At 39.9% G+C, this 22,265-nt stretch overlaps 1 protein-coding gene across 1 annotated transcript in view; it reads left to right on the forward strand.

The window, feature by feature from the left end:
• LOC134678674 (serine/threonine-protein kinase OSR1-like) overlaps positions 1–14,518 on the forward strand; it is a 26,178-nt gene extending 11,660 nt beyond the window's left edge. Inside the window, exons 5-14 of the mRNA XM_063537323.1 lie at positions 204–328; positions 409–502; positions 889–1,033; positions 2,991–3,156; positions 3,862–4,009; positions 5,909–6,111; positions 8,715–8,900; positions 10,695–10,783; positions 11,894–12,095; positions 13,950–14,518. Coding sequence (XP_063393393.1) covers positions 204–328; positions 409–502; positions 889–1,033; positions 2,991–3,156; positions 3,862–4,009; positions 5,909–6,111; positions 8,715–8,900; positions 10,695–10,783; positions 11,894–12,095; positions 13,950–14,024 — 1,433 coding nt within the window. The 3' untranslated portion in view covers positions 14,025–14,518. The remainder of the gene's footprint in view (positions 1–203; positions 329–408; positions 503–888; positions 1,034–2,990; positions 3,157–3,861; positions 4,010–5,908; positions 6,112–8,714; positions 8,901–10,694; positions 10,784–11,893; positions 12,096–13,949) is intronic.
• The last annotated feature ends 7,747 nt before the right edge of the window (positions 14,519–22,265 follow it).

A 22,265-nucleotide genomic window follows, 5' to 3' on the forward strand; every position in this document is an offset into this window, starting at 1 on the left:
ACTTATAATCTAACTATGAAACGAATATAAGAAAACAAAGTTAGCTAGAATGTTATTTTTTTCCTATAATACTCATATTCTTAACCTACTTCAGTCTTGTCAAATACAATTAATTGCAGTTGATAGATGACAGATGTTTTATTAAGCAGCTATTAAATTAATAAACTGAAAATTAATTCATAAATATGTTGTAAATTCGAAAGGTGTCGGTGCTACCGCCGTTGTGTACGGAGCCTTTTGCATACCACGCCAAGAGAAATGTGCCATCAAGAGAATCAATTTGGAGAAATGGAATACGTCAATGGATGAACTGCTTAAAGAAATACAGGTTCTTAATTTCTCACATTACAAGACCATTTCTTTTTTTAAATGTAATAATGTGTGTAATAACCCTTGGTATGGTTTTAGGCAATGTCAAGCTGCAATCATGAAAATGTAGTAACATACTATACTAGTTTTGTTGTAAACGACGAATTGTGGCTTGTGCTGAGACTCCTTGAAGGTAAGACCATTTGCAACATTATTTAGGTAATATTGAACCCTGATCAAAGTCTTACACATATTGTCCTAGACTTACAATGACCAGGATATGGACGGTGATTACCTTGTGTATAGTATCCCAGTCAATATAAGTCTAGTGAAATGTGACTCATTCAAAACTGTCATATTAACCAAGTCCCAAACTAAAAAAGGTTATTTAGGTAGTAAAATACTTAGATACAAAACACCAATTAAATCTGGATAAAATATTCATACTTGTCACACAAATGAATCCCATTATGTTACTCCAATCTAGGATCCCAAGTTTTCATAGCCATGGTGCCTACCAAATAGGCTGAAGTGGGTAAATATTATACATGTTTATATTTAATTGCTAAATGCTTATAGGAGGAAGTCTTTTGGATGTAATAAAGCATAAGATGAAAGTGACAAACTGCAAACATGGAGTATTTGATGAGGCAACCATTGCTACTGTGCTCAAAGAAGTATTGAAGGGCTTGGAGTACTTCCATAGCAACGGACAGATTCACAGGTAATTGCTATTTCTGATAATTTTGTTTCAACCAGTGTAGTGAATACAACTACCATGACAATAAGAGTTAGTATCTGTGGCTATTTTACAATATGTAACGAACCTTAAGGGCTGTCGCTGTAAAAAATCTGATTGAGGCTCAGTGTGTGGCTGCCATGCGGAATTTGGGGATAAATTTAAACGAATGTAGGTTAACTCATGGAGAACTTTATTAAATATGTGTTTAATATGTGACGTGACCTATTGACACGTTACAAATACACCAAGCAATAGTATTCTAACGTGAATGTGTGATGGTAGTAGAAATAAAGGACATCCGAGGAAAAGATGGAAGGATATATTTAACGAAACAGTCGGCGATACTTTGATGCAAAAGGCCTGCGATAGAGATATGTGGAGATGCATGGGGGAGGCCTACGCCACAGAGACGACTACTATTATAAAAGTTTAGTTTAATTTAATAATATGTTTAAGTAATTAAAACTGTTTAAGTATAAAGTGACTAAATACTAGATTGTAAGTCAAGTTACTGTAAGGTAATAGTAGAAATAAAGCCTATTTTTATTTTATTTTTTTATGAATGTGTGTAGCTTCTGAAAGTTTGAAGGGTCAACTGCTGCCAATGCGCTTCCTCAAAATATGTTACAACCAGTGTTTTATCAATGGAAAAAATAATTGATCAAGCAAAAGCGAAGGTCTCAGTTTCAGCTTGGGCATTAATTATTTTGCTTTCCATAGTGTGATAATTATTATGTTTTAATGGTGCTCTCCTAAATATTACATTCAAGATTATTTATTATCACATCTTTTCCAGATTTCTTTATTTAGTTTAGTCACATGCATAGACTTACAGCTAAGGATGCCAAAATGCTTATGTGGTAGGGACAATACATACAATCAGAACAAACAGATGACTGATGATAGTGATAATGTTGTAATATCGTAATAATTAGCCTAAAGATTCTAAACAAATCATTAAAACTGCATTATATTAACTTTATTTAAATATTTCATTTGAAATGCTTGGCAAGCAGTTATTTTTGTAATATTTTTTTGTTTTTTTGTATTTGAATTACAGTTTAGCTTAAAGTATTACCTACACAGAGCAAAAGTATAACAGAGCTCCAAAAAGCTGCAATTCTTGAAAATATTTGAAACCAGTGAAATAGAGTTAGTAACTTCAAAGATTATAGCGCATAAATAAAAAAGATATCCAAGAAGTAGCTTTATAAGATTATCAAATATTCTGTTGTGTCAGCATCTCTATTACCACCTTTGGTCATGGATTGAAATTAAAATTGGTAAATAAAAGGCTAGGCGAAAGTCTATTTTGTCTAGCAACTTATTGCAAACTAATAAACATTACAAGCTCAGCTGCTTATGCGAATTTATATTTAATAATTATCAATGTGCCCAGCTATTCTAAATCTTGAGTATTCAAGCTTGTATTTATTATATGTTAGAGATTTGCTGATTCTTGGATTCTGTGTATGTTAAGTAGTTATGTTGGTTGTGAAAAATAGCAGTACATAAAACATATAGCTAACAAGCAAAGCAACACTCGTTATTAATGTTTACTACAAACATTGGTTGAGCTATACAATGCACGTTTTTATGTCTTAGTATATAATTATATACTAAGACATAAAAACGTTGTATTGCATTGAAGCAATTAAAAACAGGGCTCCGGAAACTCAAAATATCAACAGTGTGACGTCGCACTATGCTAAAAATACTAAATGTATAGAAAGATTACTGAAAATGTTGATGCATATGAGAAAAATATATAATTTTGGCTATGCAAATAATACTTGTAACTTGAATGAACCTTTCCACAATAACTTATTCATTTAAATAGACTAAGCAAAAATTAGCAGTAACCATTCTGGTGGCAAAGACAATTTAAAATAGGTATTAGTAAATAATTACATTACGAAATATTTACCTGAATTTGCAGGGATATAAAAGCTGGTAACATTTTACTAGGCGAGGATGGGACGGTGCAAATTGCAGACTTCGGTGTTTCAGCCTGGCTGGCCACCGACAGAGACCTCTCAAGGCAGCCAGTGAGGCACACGTTCGTGGGAACACCGTGCTGGATGGCCCCTGAAGTTATGGAGCAAGTTAGTATCACCAGAGTCAAGTAAATGCAGAAGAGTTCAATTAGTAAATGTATTAAAAAAAATATTACTTCAAGTTAATAGTGCAGTAAAATAAAGATTTAGCATACACATCTCGTTATCAAATAGATACTCTAATCCAGGGGTTTCCAAACGAGGGCCATATTGGGCCATTGTCGGCATCGAGGGGGGTGGGGGGGTGTATCTGGTTGCTACTGATACTGATAGGGCTGAACACTTGGAGCCTGGCTCCCGTGGGCCGGATCGGACCGCTGTCGGCGAGCCGGATTGGAACGCTTCGCGGGCCGGATTTGGCCCGAGGGCCGGAGTTTGGAGAACCCTGAAAATAACAATTAACTAGCTTTCCTAGGGGCCTCACTACCTTATTGGATTTGACAGCCTGTATATATCTGTAATATTATTTTTAAAAACGACTCTAATGAGCTCTGCTCGATGAAATTTACAACCCAAGGGCTTTTATTTATTTATTTTAATTTTATTCATAGCTGTATATCAAAAATACATTATATACCATATTTATAGTTTTCCTTAATCTACGATAACCGATTATGTGTAGCTTTGGGCAAAGGCCTCCCCCAATCTTCTCCACTCTTCCTTATTTTGCACTAATCTGGTCCATGTTTTAGTCCTTCAAGTCTTGTCTTGGTATTGGTGATGAATATAGTTTAAAGAAGTATAATTTTTTAGGATCATGGATATGATTTCAAAGCTGACATTTGGTCATTCGGCATAACGGCCATAGAGATGGCTACTGGCACTGCCCCGTACCACAAGTATCCTCCAATGAAAGTACTAATGCTCACTCTACAGAACGACCCGCCCAACATTGACACAGGTATGTTACATTTTGTTATGATTTTATTATTAACTCTATCTTTCGTCCTTATTGCATAGAGCGAGAGAAGCGCTGGTGGCCTAGCGGCAAGAGCGTGCGATTTTCAATCCGGAGATTGCGGGTTCGAACCAGGGTAGAACCTCATTAGTATGAACTTATGTAGGAAAAATCATTTGATGTTCACTTGTCGGTTTTCGGCGAAGGAAAACATCGTTAGGAAACCGGACTAATCCCAGTAAGGCCTAGTTTACCCTTTCGAAGGTCAGATGGCAGTCGCTTTCGTAAAAACTAGTGCCTACCCCTATTATCGGGATTAGTTGCCAAGCGGACCCCAGGCTCCCATGACCCGTGGCAAAATGCCGGGATAACGCGAGGAAGATGATCATCCTTATTGGCAGAACATAAAGCTTTTTTCTATCGGCTTTTGCCGATTCCGCGTCGATTATATCAGGGGAAACCGAAAGATAAATATTCGAACGGCGAATTTGTATCCACCATATTCGCTGTATTTTATCTAACCCTGTAAGTGCATATCACGTGGAATGTCAAGCATTGTAAAGATCTAGAGCAACTCCTCTTGAATCATGTCGACATTGTTGTATTGGCATTCACATTTCCCGCTTTTCCTAGTAAATATGATATTTTTCATTGTTCGCCATATCTTAACACATTCGGTGCCGGGCGCCCCGTGTCCAGTACAAAATGAACACACATACGTGTTCTTGGCAGTGAATGTGTTAACATCACAATCGGAAAGGTCTATCTATTAACCTATTTGCTTGAAAATGAACAGGCGATCGTTCGACAATTGGTTAATAAATAATTGACGTCAATGCTGTCAATGGGATACCGTCCGGCAAAATCAATAGAACCGTCTTGCCTTGGCGATTAACACAAAGTGGAACGGCTAATTGTTGGTGGCATTTGAAACCTCTGATCAACATAGTACCTACTATTATCTATTCTGTGCCTATGTCGCTAAGTCGAATGATAATGTTAACTGATTTGAAGACAGTCGGGAAAGTCCTTAAGTAGTAAATAATGTATGTTGGTAAAAGTAGTAAAAAAAAGGATACATTTTATTAAAATTAAGTCTTTGAGTACCTCTAAATATACATAACAAAAAATATCTTTATTAATATAACGGGATCGCTTACTCTTGCGTTGTGTTGCGTAGCAGAATAATAACTTCTAAAGGGCTGTTGCGTAACCCATAAGACTTTCTTTCATTGACCTTTATATGCATATTTCTGTTGTTAGTTCATAATTACGAGTATACTGCTATCGCACTCGCGCATCTTCATGGCCTGCGAGCCCCAGCAATATTTCGTGACCGGAGAAAAATAAGTTTTTGGCAAAAAATTCATTTTTGGTACAAGTTTTTATCGCTGACTGTACTTTTCTTACGACAGACAACTAATACTCATCGAGACAATTCTAAAAACCCCTAACACAATTTGGTTGCGTTGTTTCATCATAGAGTTCCTATGGCTACCTCCTGTCTCCATCATCAGATCAGCTCGATGGTACCATAATATTGCATTGTCATCTGATTTATACATGCATGCAATATTTCAGCTCAATCGGAAACCAGGAAGTGGATCAAATTTAACTTGCAAGATTCCATTACATAGTTACATACAGGTCGACCTAATAAAAGCTTTCTCCTGTCTCCATCATCAGATCAGCTCGATGGTACCATAATATTGGACTGTCATCCAATTTATACATGCATGTAAAATTTCAGCTCAATCGGAAACCGGGAAATGGATCAAATTTAACTTGCCAGATTTCATTACATAGTTACATACAGGTCGACCTAATAAAAGCCTGTTAAAAAGAGTCGATTGACCTATTTTTTTGTTGTTTTCATTTTTAATTATTGTTAGTTATTTTTAGGAGCTGATGAAAAGGACCAGTACAAGGCCTATGGTAAAACATTCAGAAAAATGATAGTGGATTGTTTACAAAAGGATCCGTCCAAGCGCCCCACAGCCACAGAGCTGCTCAAACACCCTTTCTTCAAGAAGGCCAAAGATAGGAAGTATCTGACCCAGACACTAGTCGCGATTGGTCCTAGTATGGAAACAAGAGTGCATAAGGTAAGTGGATGCATCCCGTCATATACCAGTTTTGGCAGTTGTATAAAGTATGGAATTCTAGAAAATATGTGAAAATAGCAATTTAAACACATCGAAAGGGATGTGGTTTAGTAAAGCGGCCAGGATATCGAAAGCAGCTGAGGCACTAACACACCATTTATGCAAAAAGACGTACTACTGTAACGCTGGACAATTTTCTCAAAATCTTTCGATGTTATAAAATAATGTTTTGCATACCTATAGATAGTGTAACCATGTCATCATTGATTGTAGTTTGTAGCATTATAGACCGGGAGATAGTGACACATTTTACTGGGTCATTTGTGCGGTTCGTCAGGGGTCTAAGTACGTAATGAAGGAAAGAAAAATGATGGTCATAGCGCTGGTACCGGCGGCCCAATCGCGTGGGCGTTAGTCGAACGTGTCGAATAAAATACGAGTGTCGAACGATTTGTTCCACAAAAATCCTCGTATTTTCCGATAGTCCAAAAAAAAGAAGTAGGCGGTAGCGTAATGCCATACTTCTCCGGTGTGACTTACAACCCGCCATACTGAGGCGAACACATTAATTAAAAAAAAACAATTCAACCATTAATTTGTGCCAAGCTAATTTTTGCACAGGTGATCATCATCGAGCAGCTATTCATGGACATCACCATGCCATACTCTTCGGACGGTTCCAAATGGCCGCCATACCGCCGCAAGGGAGTTAATTTTTCTTTATTGGATACCTATAACAATTGCTGTTATTTAAAAAAATGTGAGATCTTAAAGTAGGTTAGATTTGGCTTGGCCAGGTTTTATCAGAATTACAATATATATAAAATGATTGATATAATGAAAACTGGCCAAGTCAAATCTAACCTACTTTAAGGTCTCACATTTTTTTAAATAACAGCAATTGTTATAGGTATCCAATAAAGCAAAGAAATAGAGTTTTATACTTGTTTATAATGTTATTTTGTTCCTATAAATACATATTTGGATTTTGCGTAGAACTTGGCAGTGGCACTCATTTAGATCTCCATTCTTTTTGCGGCGAGCCCCACAGCCAAGCATAATTTTTGTATTGAACTTGGCTCTTTTACATTTATATTTTTGGTGGGATTATAATTGCCATACTTATAGTTGGGGGAAAAAGTGCTGCCATACTTGAAAAACTTATTTAATCGACACGTTTCAAAAATACGACTATGTATACGTAAAATAATTTTTTACAGCATGGCATCATCATATTCTGTTTGTTTGGATACAATTATACCTAAAAAAAAATATTCCAGATTATAACTACGGGGTCCGCCCCGCTTAAGTCTCACAGTCGTCCGCGACTGTGAGACTTAAGCCTTGTTCGGACTAGGCTAGTATTTTAGTCTAGTGGCGAGTAATTTAGTAGCTAAACGTGTCTGAACACCAAAAAATTAGTCGAGTGGATTAGTAAGTAATTTAGTCGAGTCAATCCATTTTATTCTATTTTTTTTAGTAGTTTAGTAGCGAGTAGCACCCCCCACCACGCGTCCGTGCTCACTCGGCCGCCGGCTAAACAAGTCCGAACCTGTAGATTTAGTCGAGTTCATTAGTGATTTTTAGGCAGTAGCGAATAGTTTAGCTACTAAATTACTCGCCACTAGACTAAAATACTAGCCTAGTCCGAACAAGGCTTTAAGCCAAGACTTAAAACAAAAAACAATTTTTTGACGATTTGTACCAGTATGGCATTTGGATTTTTGGAAATTATATGATGCAATGTGACCATTATTATATTTGCTCCTAATAGGAGGAAAAAGGGGCACCATACTTGAAATAATAACAAAAATATTGTACACATTTGCCACCTCCTACAGGTATGGCATTATGAGATTTCCATTTATGATCACACAGAAAGTCTTGAAAAATAAATTTCAAGATGGTACAAATCGTTTAGCAATAAAAAAAATAACTCCCTTGCGGCGGAATGGCGGCCATTTGGAACCATCCGAAAAGTATGGCATGGTGATGTCCATGAATGGCTGCTCGACGATGATCACCTGTGCAAAAATTAGCTTGGCACAAATGATTGAATTGTTTTTTTTTAATTAATGTGTTCGCCTCAGTATGGCGGGCTGTAAGTCACACCGGAGAAGTATGGCATTACGCTACCGCCTACTTCTTTTTTATGGACTATCGGAAAATACGAGGATTTTTGTGGAACAAATCGTTCGACACTCGTATTTTATCCGACACGTTCGACTAACGCCTACGCGATTGGGCCGCCGGTACCAGCGCTATGACCATCATTTTTATTTCGCTCATTACGTGCTTAGACCCCTGACGAACCGCCATACTGGTACAAATGACCCAGTAAAATGTGTCACTATCTCCCGGTCTATAAGCATTAGTCGCATGAAATTATATGCATTTTAACAGAAGATCGCATTGAATATCACAATTTTTTTGTTTCTTGGGAAAGAGTTATCTTTATCAACGGAGTTGAAAGTCATCGAATGTGAAGAATGTAAACAAGAAGATATGATTATGAAAGTATAACTCATTTTATCACAAAACTAAAAAATAATGGAATAGGCTCTAGGCGTCCTGTCGTTAATGATGTTTGTTGTGTCTTTCAGGCGAGTAAAAGACAGCCGGGAACGTCGGGCCGGTTGCACCGCACCGTCACTGGCGAGTGGGTGTGGAGCGAGGAGGAGGACGAGGGCGAGCCGCACGAGTCCGAGGACGAGTCGTCGCCCACGCCGGACCGGCGGCCCATGAACCGGCTCCAGCCGGCCGACTCTAGCGGGAGCGACTCCGAGGAGGTGAGGCCTAGTCTGTCACGCACAGGGGACGAACATGAACCGCACGGGTCGGGACAAGTCGTCGCCCGCGCCGGACCGGCGGCCCATGAACCGGCTCCAGCCGGCCGACTCTAGCGGGAGCGACTCCGAGGAGGTGAGGCCTAGTCTGTCACGCACAGGGGACGAACATGAACCGCACGGGTCGGGACAAGTCGTCGCCCGCGCCGGACCGGCGGCCCATGAACCGGCTCCAGCCGGCCGACTCTAGCGGGAGCGACTCCGAGGAGGTGAGGCCTAGTCTGTCACGCACAGGGGACGAACATGAACCGCACGGGTCGGGACAAGTCGTCGCCCGCGCCGGACCGGCGGCCCATGAACCGGCTCCAGCCGGCCGACTCTAGCGGGAGCGACTCCGAGGAGGTGAGGCCTAGTCTGTCACGCACAGGGGACGAACATGAACCGCACGGGTCGGGACAAGTCGTCGCCCGCGCCGGACCGGCGGCCCATGAACCGGCTCCAGCCAGCCGACTCTAGCGGGAGCGACTCCGAGGAGGTGAGGCCTAGTCTGTCACGCACAGGGGACGAACATGAACCGCACGGGTCGGGACAAGTCGTCGCCCGCGCCGGACCGGCGGCCCATGAACCGGCTCCAGCCGGCCGACTCTAGCGGGAGCGACTCCGAGGAGGTGAGGCCTAGTCTGTCACGCACAGGGGACGAACATGAACCGCACGGGTCGGGACAAGTCGTCGCCCGCGCCGGACCGGCGGCCCATGAACCGGCTCCAGCCGGCCGACTCTAGCGGGAGCGACTCCGAGGAGGTGAGGCCTAGTCTGTCACGCACAGGGGACGAACATGAACCGCACGGGTCGGGACAAGTCGTCGCCCGCGCCGGACCGGCGGCCCATGAACCGGCTCCAGCCGGCCGACTCTAGCGGGAGCGACTCCGAGGAGGTGAGGCCTAGTCTGTCACGCACAGGGGACGAACATGAACCGCACGGGTCGGGACAAGTCGTCGCCCGCGCCGGACCGGCGGCCCATGAACCGGCTCCAGCCGGCCGACTCTAGCGGGAGCGACTCCGAGGAGGTGAGGCCTAGTCTGTCACGCACAGGGGACGAACATGAACCGCACGGGTCGGGACAAGTCGTCGCCCGCGCCGGACCGGCGGCCCATGAACCGGCTCCAGCCGGCCGACTCTAGCGGGAGCGACTCCGAGGAGGTGAGGCCTAGTCTGTCACGCACAGGGGACGAACATGAACCGCACGGGTCGGGACAAGTCGTCGCCCGCGCCGGACCGGCGGCCCATGAACCGGCTCCAGCCGGCGGACTCCGTGGAGGGCCTAGTTTGTCGCCTGCAGGGGAAGAGTGCCTGGGCCTGCGTGACATCGCCGACAAAATGCAGGAGAGTAGGCTGCGATAGTTTGGCCACGTAAGAAGGAGACCACCAGACTACGTCGGAAATTTAGCACTACGACTTTCCATCCCCGGTAAAAGAAGCAGAGATAAACCGAAAACAAGATGGAATGACGTAGTGCTAAAAGATATGATTGAGTGCAAAGTGTCCGATAACGACGTCGAGGATCGGGCGAAGTGGAAGCGAAAGACGGAAAGCTGACTCCATCACCATGTGGGATATATAGCTCGGAAGACAGAGAGAGAAAGAGAGGAGTACCAAACGTTCTGTGCAGCGTCTGCCCATTGCGCGTTTTGAAAAATCGTACCGCTTTTATAGATCACAATACGGTTGTTAAAAATTAATAAGTAATCTTAAGGATTTTCAGAGATGTAGATATTTAAAGTATTGTATCGCTTACAGGAGACCACGACGAAAGCGGTCACTTTGCCAGACGCGGCCACGGCCGCTACCGATGAACCACCTACTATCAACCTCGTTTTAAGGCTAAGGTAAGCTTCAATAATTATTTTATTGTATCAGACTTTATCCAACGTGTTTTATCGCTATTTTTCTCATAAACAGTATAGTTTCCACGAATGCGTGGAACGTTGACCCCTTTTCTGGATCTCAAAGTAATTTCCCCCATACCAAATTTCATCTAAATCGATTCAGCGGTTTAAGCGTAAAGAGGTAACAGAAAGACAGCGTTAATAACAGTAGGTATAAAATAAAATCATATAAAATGCCGCAATCCCAACTTAACTGCACTTAAATGTGTAAGGACGGCGTTAGTGTTAAACGTTAATTCGCCAATAACTGGCCACTGTTAGTAATTGGCCACCAAATGAATTCTATTCACCTATCAACAGAGTTAATTTTAGTATAAAGTGGCCAGCCTTCAATAACAAGCCGCCTTATATTGTAATGAATTCTGTTTATAGGTGAATTGAATTCATTTTTAGTTTAGGGCGGTCAGTTATTGGCGAATTACCTATTAGAGTCGGACCAAGAAAAGTCTGCAGCGGATTTGATAGCACTGCGTGTGCAAGTGATATATATACGTCATAATTTCATAGAAGTTTGACGTTTAAAATAACACTTGCACTGCGTGGGCTATCATATCCGCTGCAGACTTTTCTTGATCTGACTCTAGTTGCTACAATCAATAGCCTGAAAATAACATGAATAAAGGACCATGGGCTACTTTGTATGGAGCCTTGCCCCAAAACCAACAGAGTTGAGAGTTAGGTCATTAGATAGGTATTTCTCTGTACTTCATTTCGTTCTATGGGCACCAAGCGAAATTCCATTGCAGAACCGAGATATTCGTATTTTAGCCAAAATGTCGTCACCTTTATTACCTAAGCAATAGGGTCCAAGTAAGTTAATTAATTGCTGCAGGGTAGATGTTTGCGCACCGCCGGGCGAGCGCGGCAGTGGACTCAATTGCCTAGGTAATAAGGGTGACGACATTTTGACTAAAATACCAGTATCTCAGTTCTGCAATGGAATTCCGCTCGGTGCCCATAGAACGAAATGAAGTACAGAGAAATACCTAATGACCTAACTCTCAACTCTGTTGGTTTTGGGGCAATTTTGACGCATAGTCCTTTACATAGAAATTCCCGTCGCGAGCTGAACGACATACGGTTCGAGTTCGTGATGGGCAAGGACTCGGCGGAGGGCATCGCGGCGGAGCTGATCGGCGCCGGGCTGGTGGACCCGCGGGACTCCGTGCCCATCTCCACGCACCTAGAGACCCTGCTCGACTCGCAGACTCCGCTCGCGCCCGCCGCGCCCAAGACGGTCACATTCCACTTGGTGAGCGGCCCTTTCAAACCTAATGGGGTTGGCCGGTGGAAGTTTTTAGCAGCTTCATCATCATAGCTTGCCCCGTCAATCCCTAGAATTATGTCAAATTTTTGTTTTTTTAATACCCGGGATGCCAGCCCTTTAAGCCAAATCTCATAGAAAAAGGGGCTAGCTATGATGGCGCCATCTATGCATACCTTTGACAGTTGCCAACCCCATATCATGGTATAATAATATACTCCGCCTGGTACTCTCTTCCCGTTTTTTCGTGGTCACGTGACTGACACAAGCCTGCGTCATCATGTGACAGCGCTATATGATAATATGCGATAGCGGTATACAGTATGTGTCTGACCATGGGGCTTTAATTCCAGGGCTTGATTTTACTCGCCAAACTGAGCTACTTTTACTATGGGACCAACCCTAAAATCGGGGAAAATTTTTTGGCTTTTCCATAGAAAACGTCGACATCTGATCAGACAAAATGTATGAAAACTTAAAATTTTTTTTCGGGATTTCGGGGTTGGTGCCATAATAAAATTTGCTCAGTTTAGCGAGTAGAATCGAGCCCTAGATTTAAAGCCCGATGGTCAGTAACACCCTGTATAAAGTGGCAAAGTTATTGTGACGTAGGCTTGTGTCACTCTGGGAAGAGAAGACCATGTTTTATTAGACTATGCCTAATATTTAGATATTGCAACGCACATTACAGCTTCAATGAACCAGTGTGTGTCAATCATTAAGAGCCACTTGCATCATTCAACTAACCCAGGGTCACAGAATAAATAATAGCACTATAGTCTGTATATTTGGGTATTTAAGTAAAAGTACCGTACACAAACAATTGACAAAACAACAACTGACAAACAATTTGTAAATTTTCGGGTAGTTATAACATTTATTGGTTAACCGACCAATTACAAAACCGTCTGGACCAGTCACTGAACGACCTGACTTTAACCTACATTATTTGATCGTATAATGTTTTCTTCTGCCCTCAACTGGCTTAAGGAGTCATTTGAGGGTAGATTTTGTTTACTTTTATTTAAATACCTAAAGATACAGGGTATAGGTACAGAAGACTCACTGTGAAACAAAACGTGTCTGTTACGATCAGGACAGATATGGCCGCTAGGTGGCGACAGCGCCACGCGCGGCTTATGGCGAGCCACCAAAATTGGTGTGGAACGAATGTTCCTGTAGCTACCTGTTGCAAAGCGACGAAATCGCGGAGTGAGCCACGCCTGCCAGGGTTAAGAGGTTAAACCGTTAACCCAGTGTCAAATTGTACTGGTAACTATGGTAACTCCAATTTTACCGGTTAACTCGGATTAGTGGGGTGGTGCAAGTGGCACTAAGGCTAAGTTCACACGGCGTCTATGCAGTAAAGCTGTCTAGCCGTGTGAACGATTTTGTAAGTGGTCATACAATTTTTTCTCTTACTACGGTAGTCGATAAAATCCCATATACGGTATACGGAAAAAATTAACGCCGTGTGAACCTAGCCTAGATAGGGAATTTTACGCATACCTCTGCGCAAGCCCGTATCTAACACAAACAGAAGGTCTACCGCGAAACTAAAAAATCTAAATATCGTTATCTACCTTTCTATTATTCTTGCATATTTGAGCGATCCTTTGTTTAAACTTGACAAGCAGCTCAAGCACGGTACGATATGATAAGTAAGCCTGACATTCCATTATAATTTTTAAACTGCTGCCCTAGATAAGATTCACATATAATTTTTAACCATCATAAGTTTCAGTTATGATATCAATCGAGATGTTCCTAGTCTGTACCTATGCCTACGCATGCGCACGCGTATCAAAACCATTAGATGACATATTTTTCTTTTTTTTTCAGAATTCAGCCGTACCTAATGAACAATTTGATGACAAAACATTAATAGGATTCGCGCAGATATCGATAGTTGATTAGGATTTGTACACCAGTTTTGTAGTCGTAAATGCGCCACTAGTAGGAATTTGAAAGGAGCATTCCACGGGCTGTCCCGTACAAACGCATTTTATTTCCTGTGTTGCGACTTTTTTCTCGGCATTTAAAGCAGGCGATTATTTTTCTGTACATATTTTTGACCATTTGTCATAGAAAAGGAAACTCTTATACCTGCAAATCTTCAGAAACTTCGCGTTTGTACGGGACAACGGTAGACAAGTTCATGGAATGCTCCGAAAACATATACTTTACAGTATGTACTTTAGTTTAGCTACGTAAAGACAAGGTCCTTTACATCGGAGCAAGAATCAAATCAAAAACATCCCGATAGTGTTCTAAGTCTGTATCAGACATGTATTTAAAATGCTTAGATATGTAATACTCGGGAAAAATATATCCTCCTAAGGCCCAAGGTCCTATCTGTAGTACTTATTCAGTTCAGTGAAATTTAAATCATATTCGATTGGAACAAAGTTGCTTTTGCTTTGTTTTGTTCAATTTTGAACTACGCAAAATCAACTCTATTTCTTACATTGTAGGTTCAAATTTCTGTGGAAAATTATGGATAACACGCATAAAATTGCGATTAAAAGTTCTACTGGTTGACAAGCCCCTTTTATCCAATAATAACTCATTTATTAGTTACGCTTGGTTCGGTGTCAGTGACCTTGACTGCAATGTATTTTAAAAATAATGGTGCTAAGGGTTTGGAGGACGTAAATGCCTCGCGGTCTTTGTATAGTGTACGTGTGATAGGGTATAGATTAATTAAAAGTTCCAATCATGTATTATAATTTAGTAAGTAGTATTATTAAATTATTTATATGACAAACACCAATGTCTTGGTAATTAGCCAAAGATAAGAAAATAGTCGCCGAGAAGTTCAAACTTAAATCACAAAAAGCCGTATTCGTTGAGCTGGTTGCCTTATATATTATGTAATCGAAGGCATACATTGGTGAAGTCAGATAAGGTGGGTCGACTGACAGCCCGGCAACGGCTTTCGGCTAAGCACGATTCATACATGACGCTTTCCAAGTACAGCCTGTCGAAACTTTGAATCTTGCGGACGTGAATTCCCTTAAGGGTGGAATCACATCTATCAGCTTATCAGATTGCTTGTTAATATGAAGATGCGTACACATGCTTTCAGCTTTCCGATGCGTACGCATCTTCATACTCACGAGCGATTTCTCATACATAAAATGCGGCACGATGCTGATAGATGTGATTCCACCCTAACTCAGTTTTATATCCAAGAGACTAAGAGCCCATCAACGTGCACACTAGCGCCACTGCTAAATAATCGTGATTATTTAAATTTAACGATAGGTATTTAAAAAAGCGGACCGCTACGTTTTGTATTTTGTATTTAAGTACCTTTGGAATACATCAATCAAACTAGTTTTTATGTTGCTGAATTCGTCGATCTATAAACTCGAAACTAAAACGGCCGTTTTAACTTTGGACGCATAGATGGCTGGCTTTGGCGAATCCAGCAACATAAATACTAGTTTGATGTATTCAAAAGGTACTTAAATGCAAAACGTACTGTAATACGCAGCAGCCCCCTTTTTTTTAAATATATGTGTGCACGTTGATGGGCTCTTAAATAAAAAGGTCGACAAGCCAAAAATGTGGCCAGCTGCAGCAAAATTGTGTAGTCAAGTTATCATATACCAGTTTCACAAAGTCGGGTTAAGTATCTCGTGTCTAATATGAGTAATAAGCCTTGCTGATCGCCGTAATTGGATGAAGAAGCTCAATTTGATTAACATTATTACACTGTTTTCTTTTATCTATTTGGTCATGCATGACACTTGTTACGTATTACTAACTATTCTGATATGCTGTGCTAAAAGTCGACGTGAAATGACAGTTAGCAGCAGATTAAAATAACGTTTAGATCTTTTTATTAATGCATGTAGATATACTGGTATCTGTTGACTTTCCCACCTATATTTATAACATAGACGCTGCATATCGTGGGTATGTTTCTTTTTTTTATAAACCGATGTAATTTTTAATACCTCATTCGTTATTGTCAATTACTGTATTAGTATTGACGAAACTCAATCGTATATGAAAATCACTGTAAATCCGATATCAGCAATTTAGAAGTAATTCGTTCCTGATGTTCTAAATTATACATATTGTATATGTCGGCGGCCGATCGTAAAATGCGGCAGAATATGAAATTTCTAGGCTAAATAATCGTTAGAAGTGAAAATCGTTGTCTCGATCCCTGAGCTGACGGAGCCCCGCCCCGCGTAGAACAGTTTGTCCTTCGGGCCCTTGTAGCAACTATAGTCTGTAAAGTATTTCAATAAAAGTAAACAAACTATTTGTAAATTTTCGGGTAGTTATAAAGTTATGACATTTATTGGTTAACCGACCAATTACAAAACCGCCTGGATTAGTCACTGAACGACCTGACTTTAATCTACATTATTTGTTCGTGTAATGTTTTCTTTTACCCTCAACTGGCTCATTTGCCATTTAAGGGTAGATTCTGTTTATTTAAATACCTAAAGATACAGAGTATAACGAACCTATCTATTGGTTTAATGTGACTACCGTTGAAACATTACACAGGATCTATACGATCGGCCGCCGACGTAACACACTCATATCCAAAACCAGGAGGAGTTTATGTAAAACAAAAAGTGTAAGTATACGATAACGAGGTAATATTATGATATACACGCCCTAAACTGTCAGTTTTCTCTTTTATTAAGTAATAATAATAAGTTTTAATTATTATGTATTATAATTTATGTCAGATGTGTATTTAGGTATCATTAAAATTCAAAAATATTTATAGTTTAGCTAAGTTTATTATGAAAATTTTACGTTTTCTTCCGAATTCGGTAGGAATTAAAAACAGGGATATACAGGCTGATTCAGGAGACATGAGCAGGACTAGCACTGCGCATTTCGTAAATTATAAGCAACTGTTTCCTATCAGTATTAGTGAGGTTAACTTTAATTTTCTAGTCGTGTTGAAAAAAAAGTTATTAATTTATTTACGACATGGTTGGTCACCCTAACATTAGAATACTAAACTACCGATATTCTGTGTCAAATTGAATGTCATCACTGTCATCACGGTCTGGTTACTTTTGAAAACTCGTATCTCACTCAGGTTTGACATTTTATTTTCTTCGTAAAAGAGGTTTTATGTTTATTAATTAGGTCTTGTAGGGTGACCATGATTGTAGAGAATTAAATTTGCCCTCACCAAAAAGTTGAAAAATAGGAAAAAGTGTGGTTGTTTCACCTAAATATGACGGTGATCGATCAATTATCAGCTACTGAGTGTGCAGGATTAGTCCTGCTCACGTCTCATGAATCACCCTGTATATTTTCTAAGGAAGCATCATTACCATTAGGTAACCGATAGGTATACACATAAACACTATAGTTCGTTTTTTTTAGCACTAGAAACAAGGTAAACAATCTAGATGTGTCTTTTAACTGAAAAATACATTTTAAAAATAAGTCACGGCTAATGTGTAACAATTATGCATCTAATACGATCTTTATATTCTTCTGCTTTCATAAGTAATAGTTATTGATTTTTAAAAAGCGTTTTTCAATTAAAAGACATGTCAAGATTGCTTACCTTCTTGCAAGTTCTTTCTAATGCTAAAAAAAACGAACTATAGTGACAGCGCCAAGTGGACCGTCAGCCAATATAATCTGAAAGCCTCAACCAGCAAGCCCAAGGAGAGGGATACATACTGCCGGACAAGGCCACTTTAACTTATAGAAATGTCGGTAGGAAAACACAAGTCTACACATAGTTTACATCAAGAAAGCTTAAATGCGTATACATCATTTGTGTTTGCCACGAAAGTTTCATTCAGACACTGCGTTAACACTAAACGGCGTGGCCTTTTATGTGAGACAAACAGACAATGTATTATAGAATAAATAATAGTAGATCTCAGAAGACTCACTCTCTAACAAAACGCGTCTGTTACGATCAGCACAGATATGGCCGCTAGGTGGCGACAGCGCCACGCGCGGCTTATGGTAAACCCCAAAATTGGGGCCGAACGGATGTACTTTTACCTACCTGTACAAAGCGACGAAATCGCGGAGGACACGCCTGTCTCAATTTAAATTTCGAAACAATTTCTTTGAAAGGTGGTCCTGTCAGGTTGTATGTAAATACTCCAAAATTTGTTGACAAAGGAGTAGCATAGCCTTGGGTCGGTGAGGCCCGCCGGCTAGTTTACCAGGCTTCCTTAATCGGTCCACATGACCTGCATAAGTTGCGTAGATCTGACGTGGCATGATGCTAGAATGTCACACGTGCCACTACGGACAACGGTTGTATGATGCTTATTGCAACAAAACTATTTATACAGATGGTAACTGTACGCCAGTCTTTTATAAAACCAAGGGTTTTCTGTTTTGTTAAGTGACGGTCTTACCGTCTGTACCTCACTGATAGTCCGGACGTTCCGATTCGATCCATGCCATGCTAGACCTCTCACTCTGCGGAGCGAAAGCTGAGACGAGGGTTTTATTGTGCGGAAACAGAAACACTGCCTAAAAACCTTTTAAACCCCGTTGGTCGCGGTAGGACGCAGATTGCTGTCACAGTACATAATTGCGTGTCTGGTAGAGAATGCCTCAAGGCATCAAGTCCACTATTTATACTTTCATGTATTGTGCAATAAAGATTAAAATAAAATAAATAATGCTACTCTCATCCCGTAGTTTTTTTCCGTCATTGCAAAGTCAAAACACGTTAGGTCAGCGCGACGTTGAACACATGCAACCGAAATACTTTCTATTCCAGGGATTATCTTGTCCCGGTCTTATAAAAGACTGCGTGTACCCATCTAAGTTTTATACAAGTCATTAGTTTTAAAACAAGAATAGTTTGTGTTGACATGGTAGTGTAGTTAAATATGTATAAATGAATCTAGTCTGCTTTTAGCAGTGACGATATATATATTTTTGATTAGTGTCAGTGCGTAAAAGCCCGCTAGGGAAAATTACCAATCAGTCCAATCACGCTTCCACGATCACTAAACAAAGTAAACAAACTTTTTAAATTGATATTTCAATGGCAGATGATTATTAACATTATCATCAATATTTTATTGGATCTGGTTCATGATATATTGTATTACCTTGCATAAAGCATGGGAAAATGTTTCGGAAACTGTACCTATTTATTTTTTACACTGTTTTGTCGTAGCTTGATGCGTGGAATAGTCATGTTATCAATAATTTATGTTTAATTTAATATTTAAAAAAAATGTATACTTATTTATTATAATAATTCGGGCTATATAAAAGCCGAAAAAACGACATCATTGATCACATCGTATTTTTGTATCACGTTAAAAAGAATAGATAGAATATCCAAATTACAAATATTTACTTGTGATTTGGATATTCTACCCGATTTATATGACCACTGAAATGACCTTATTGTCACTCAACAAACAAGATCTAGTTTTAAAGATTTATTAAAACTACATCTCTGTAAATCGCACCAAGCTACGGGAATAGTTGATAGATCAGTTGAGTAGTTTCGTGAATAGGCATTCGTGCGAGCTGAGAATAATTATATCATAACCTTTTTTTTTATAAAAAACCAGAATTCTTATCACCTGTAAAGTTTCCGTCTCACGCACTTGAAAATATAAGCCTCAGGCAGGCCTGCATTTCATACATTTTTATGTAGCAACTAAAAAAGACTAAATCTGAAAATATCTAGGGATGTAACTCTGTGATTGATATATAGCAACACCAGCCGCAGTTAAAGTGATAAAACTGAAACCACGAAACTGGAATATCGTGTTGATTAACATTTATAGCGGTAAAGTTGTAGGTAGATGTACAGTTCGTAAATTCGTAGACTAAACTTCTTTTCGATACAATTGTGAAAGTATTCGAATTTGTTGGTTGTTAATATTCTATGTGAAAGAGAAGGCGAGCGTGAGAGAATTTTTTTGAAGTAAGTGGCGCTGTGCACTTTTTGAGGTGGCGAAAAAATGTTAAACTCGAGACAGCGTAACGCGTAAGGCGCTTGCGTGACGTCAGTGTGACGGACAATGTCATTGTTTTTTGATTTAAATGCCAACTAGTGAGTTTCCCTCAAACTGGTATTAATATAACTGTAGTAAGTCAAGTAAGCATACATAGTGCTGCAGGTATTCTGCACTAGATGGCGCTGTTATTAATATTTTGAGTTACAATGTCGTTGAGTTTTCACTTCTGCCGGCACTCCCGGAGTGCACCCCGTTGTTTTTTTTTAATTTACGACCTAGCCTGGCGTCAGGATAGCGAGTGTTCATATTTCTTTCTCACTTTTGTATAAATGTTGCCCAATCGATTTGCTCGCGTTTAGCTTCAACATGTATATAATTATAAAATTTATAAAATAATCAGATCCAAAAATCGTGATTTTATAAAGCGTAAAACGCATAATACGGTATCAGTGTGCATTCCATTTCACGGACTGTATGTTTACCTACTTCTCAGAAAGTCAATTTCACATACGTAATGTAGTTAAGTTTATCATGTATTATTAGTTAACAGATCTATCTTTAATAATAATTTTATTGTGCCGTAGTTAAAGCATAGCCTACTTTTGTACTGCTTTTTTGCTAGATCCGCTTATTTTGTGGAGCGATAATAGGCCCTTTCATTTAATCCCAAATACAGGTTTGTGAAACAAAATTAATACACTTGTTTTTTTTTTCAATCTTGAAGTGAAACGGTTATTTTATTTATTTTACAAGAGGGCAAAGTTGTTTAACCGTTCGTGCTAATATGGATACCCGAGTAAGCAAAATATTCCAAAATTAAACCACGAGCGTAGAGAGTGATTCGAGAAGTGGAACCTTGAGCGTTGCGAGGGTTTCAAGGCACGAGGGTTAAACAAATTTTGCCAACGAGTGAAACAACATTTTTCACTAAATACACCAACGCAAGGAAAATACCAACTGTAAAACATCAAACAAAATGAAATCAAATCATATCCAAATGACTGTTATTAAATATTTATCATCCAAAATCATTATTTATAATTTTATACCATAATATTACATTGCCTCACATGTGGATAAAATGCAAATTTCTTATCAGTTTTTGAAGTGCAAAGTAAGCCTTCCCGAGCTTTTTAATGTAACAACTTTTGGACATTGTTAAGGTGTGAATCCGCCAGTGTGTGGCACAAGCATTTTTGTACTGAATATACTACGAGCTACTATAGCATTTCAAAGGCGCCGCATTGGACGTCCCTTGCTGCGTTTTAAGGACTGCGCGAAATGGTCACTTTTGATATCGATAGGGACACTTGGGAGGAGCTCGCGTCAGATCGCGATGGATGGAGGGGTGCCATCGCGGAAGGTCGCGAAATTCACGACAGCGCGTGGTTTCAAGGCCTTGCCCGAAAACGCGCAAAGAGGCACAATCCACCTGATGATGCCGACATGGCTCCCAGCTTCAGCTGCCACAAATGTGGTCGCAAATGCCGGTCCCACATTGGCTTATACAGCCACGAGAGACGTTGTTCCTCGCTTTCAGACGCTGCATAAATCATCTGTCAAGATGTTGAAGGCCAGGGGGCCGATTTTTGAATTTCGACCACTCGATTTCGTATATTTCGTTAATTAATATCTCCACTACTAGGCATTTAAATTCTACTAATAGAATTGAAATCGAGTGATCAATACCACTAGATTCCAAATTTTTATCGCTCGTATCTCAAAAATTAGCATTTCGCCGTTTTCCATCGATTTTCGAGTGACGAAATCGAGCGATCGAAATTCTAAAATCGGCCCCCTGAATGATGTGAGTGCCGCACACTGGACACAGCAGTACTGATTATTCCGCTACACGATACTATAGTTCGTTTTTTTAGCATTAGAAAGAACTTGCAAGAAGGTAAGCGATCTTGACGCGTCTTTTAATTGAAAAACGCTTTTTTAAAATCAGTAACTATTACTTACGAAAGCAGAAGAATATAAATGATCGTATTAGATTCGTAATTGTTACATATTTGCCGTGACTTATTTTTTAAACGTGTTTTTCAATAAAAAGACACATCAAAACAAGATTACCTTATTTCTAATGCAAAAAAAACAAAGTATAGATGTCGACTGCGATTGTAGTTTGTGTTACAAGGGATCAAAATGATTAATATTTCCGCCTTGAGTATTTTTTTCTCTAAGCTTCTGGTTAAAAGTCTTT

Source organism: Cydia fagiglandana, chromosome Z, assembly GCF_963556715.1.
Source record: "Cydia fagiglandana chromosome Z, ilCydFagi1.1, whole genome shotgun sequence".
NCBI lineage: Eukaryota > Metazoa > Arthropoda > Insecta > Lepidoptera > Tortricidae > Cydia > Cydia fagiglandana.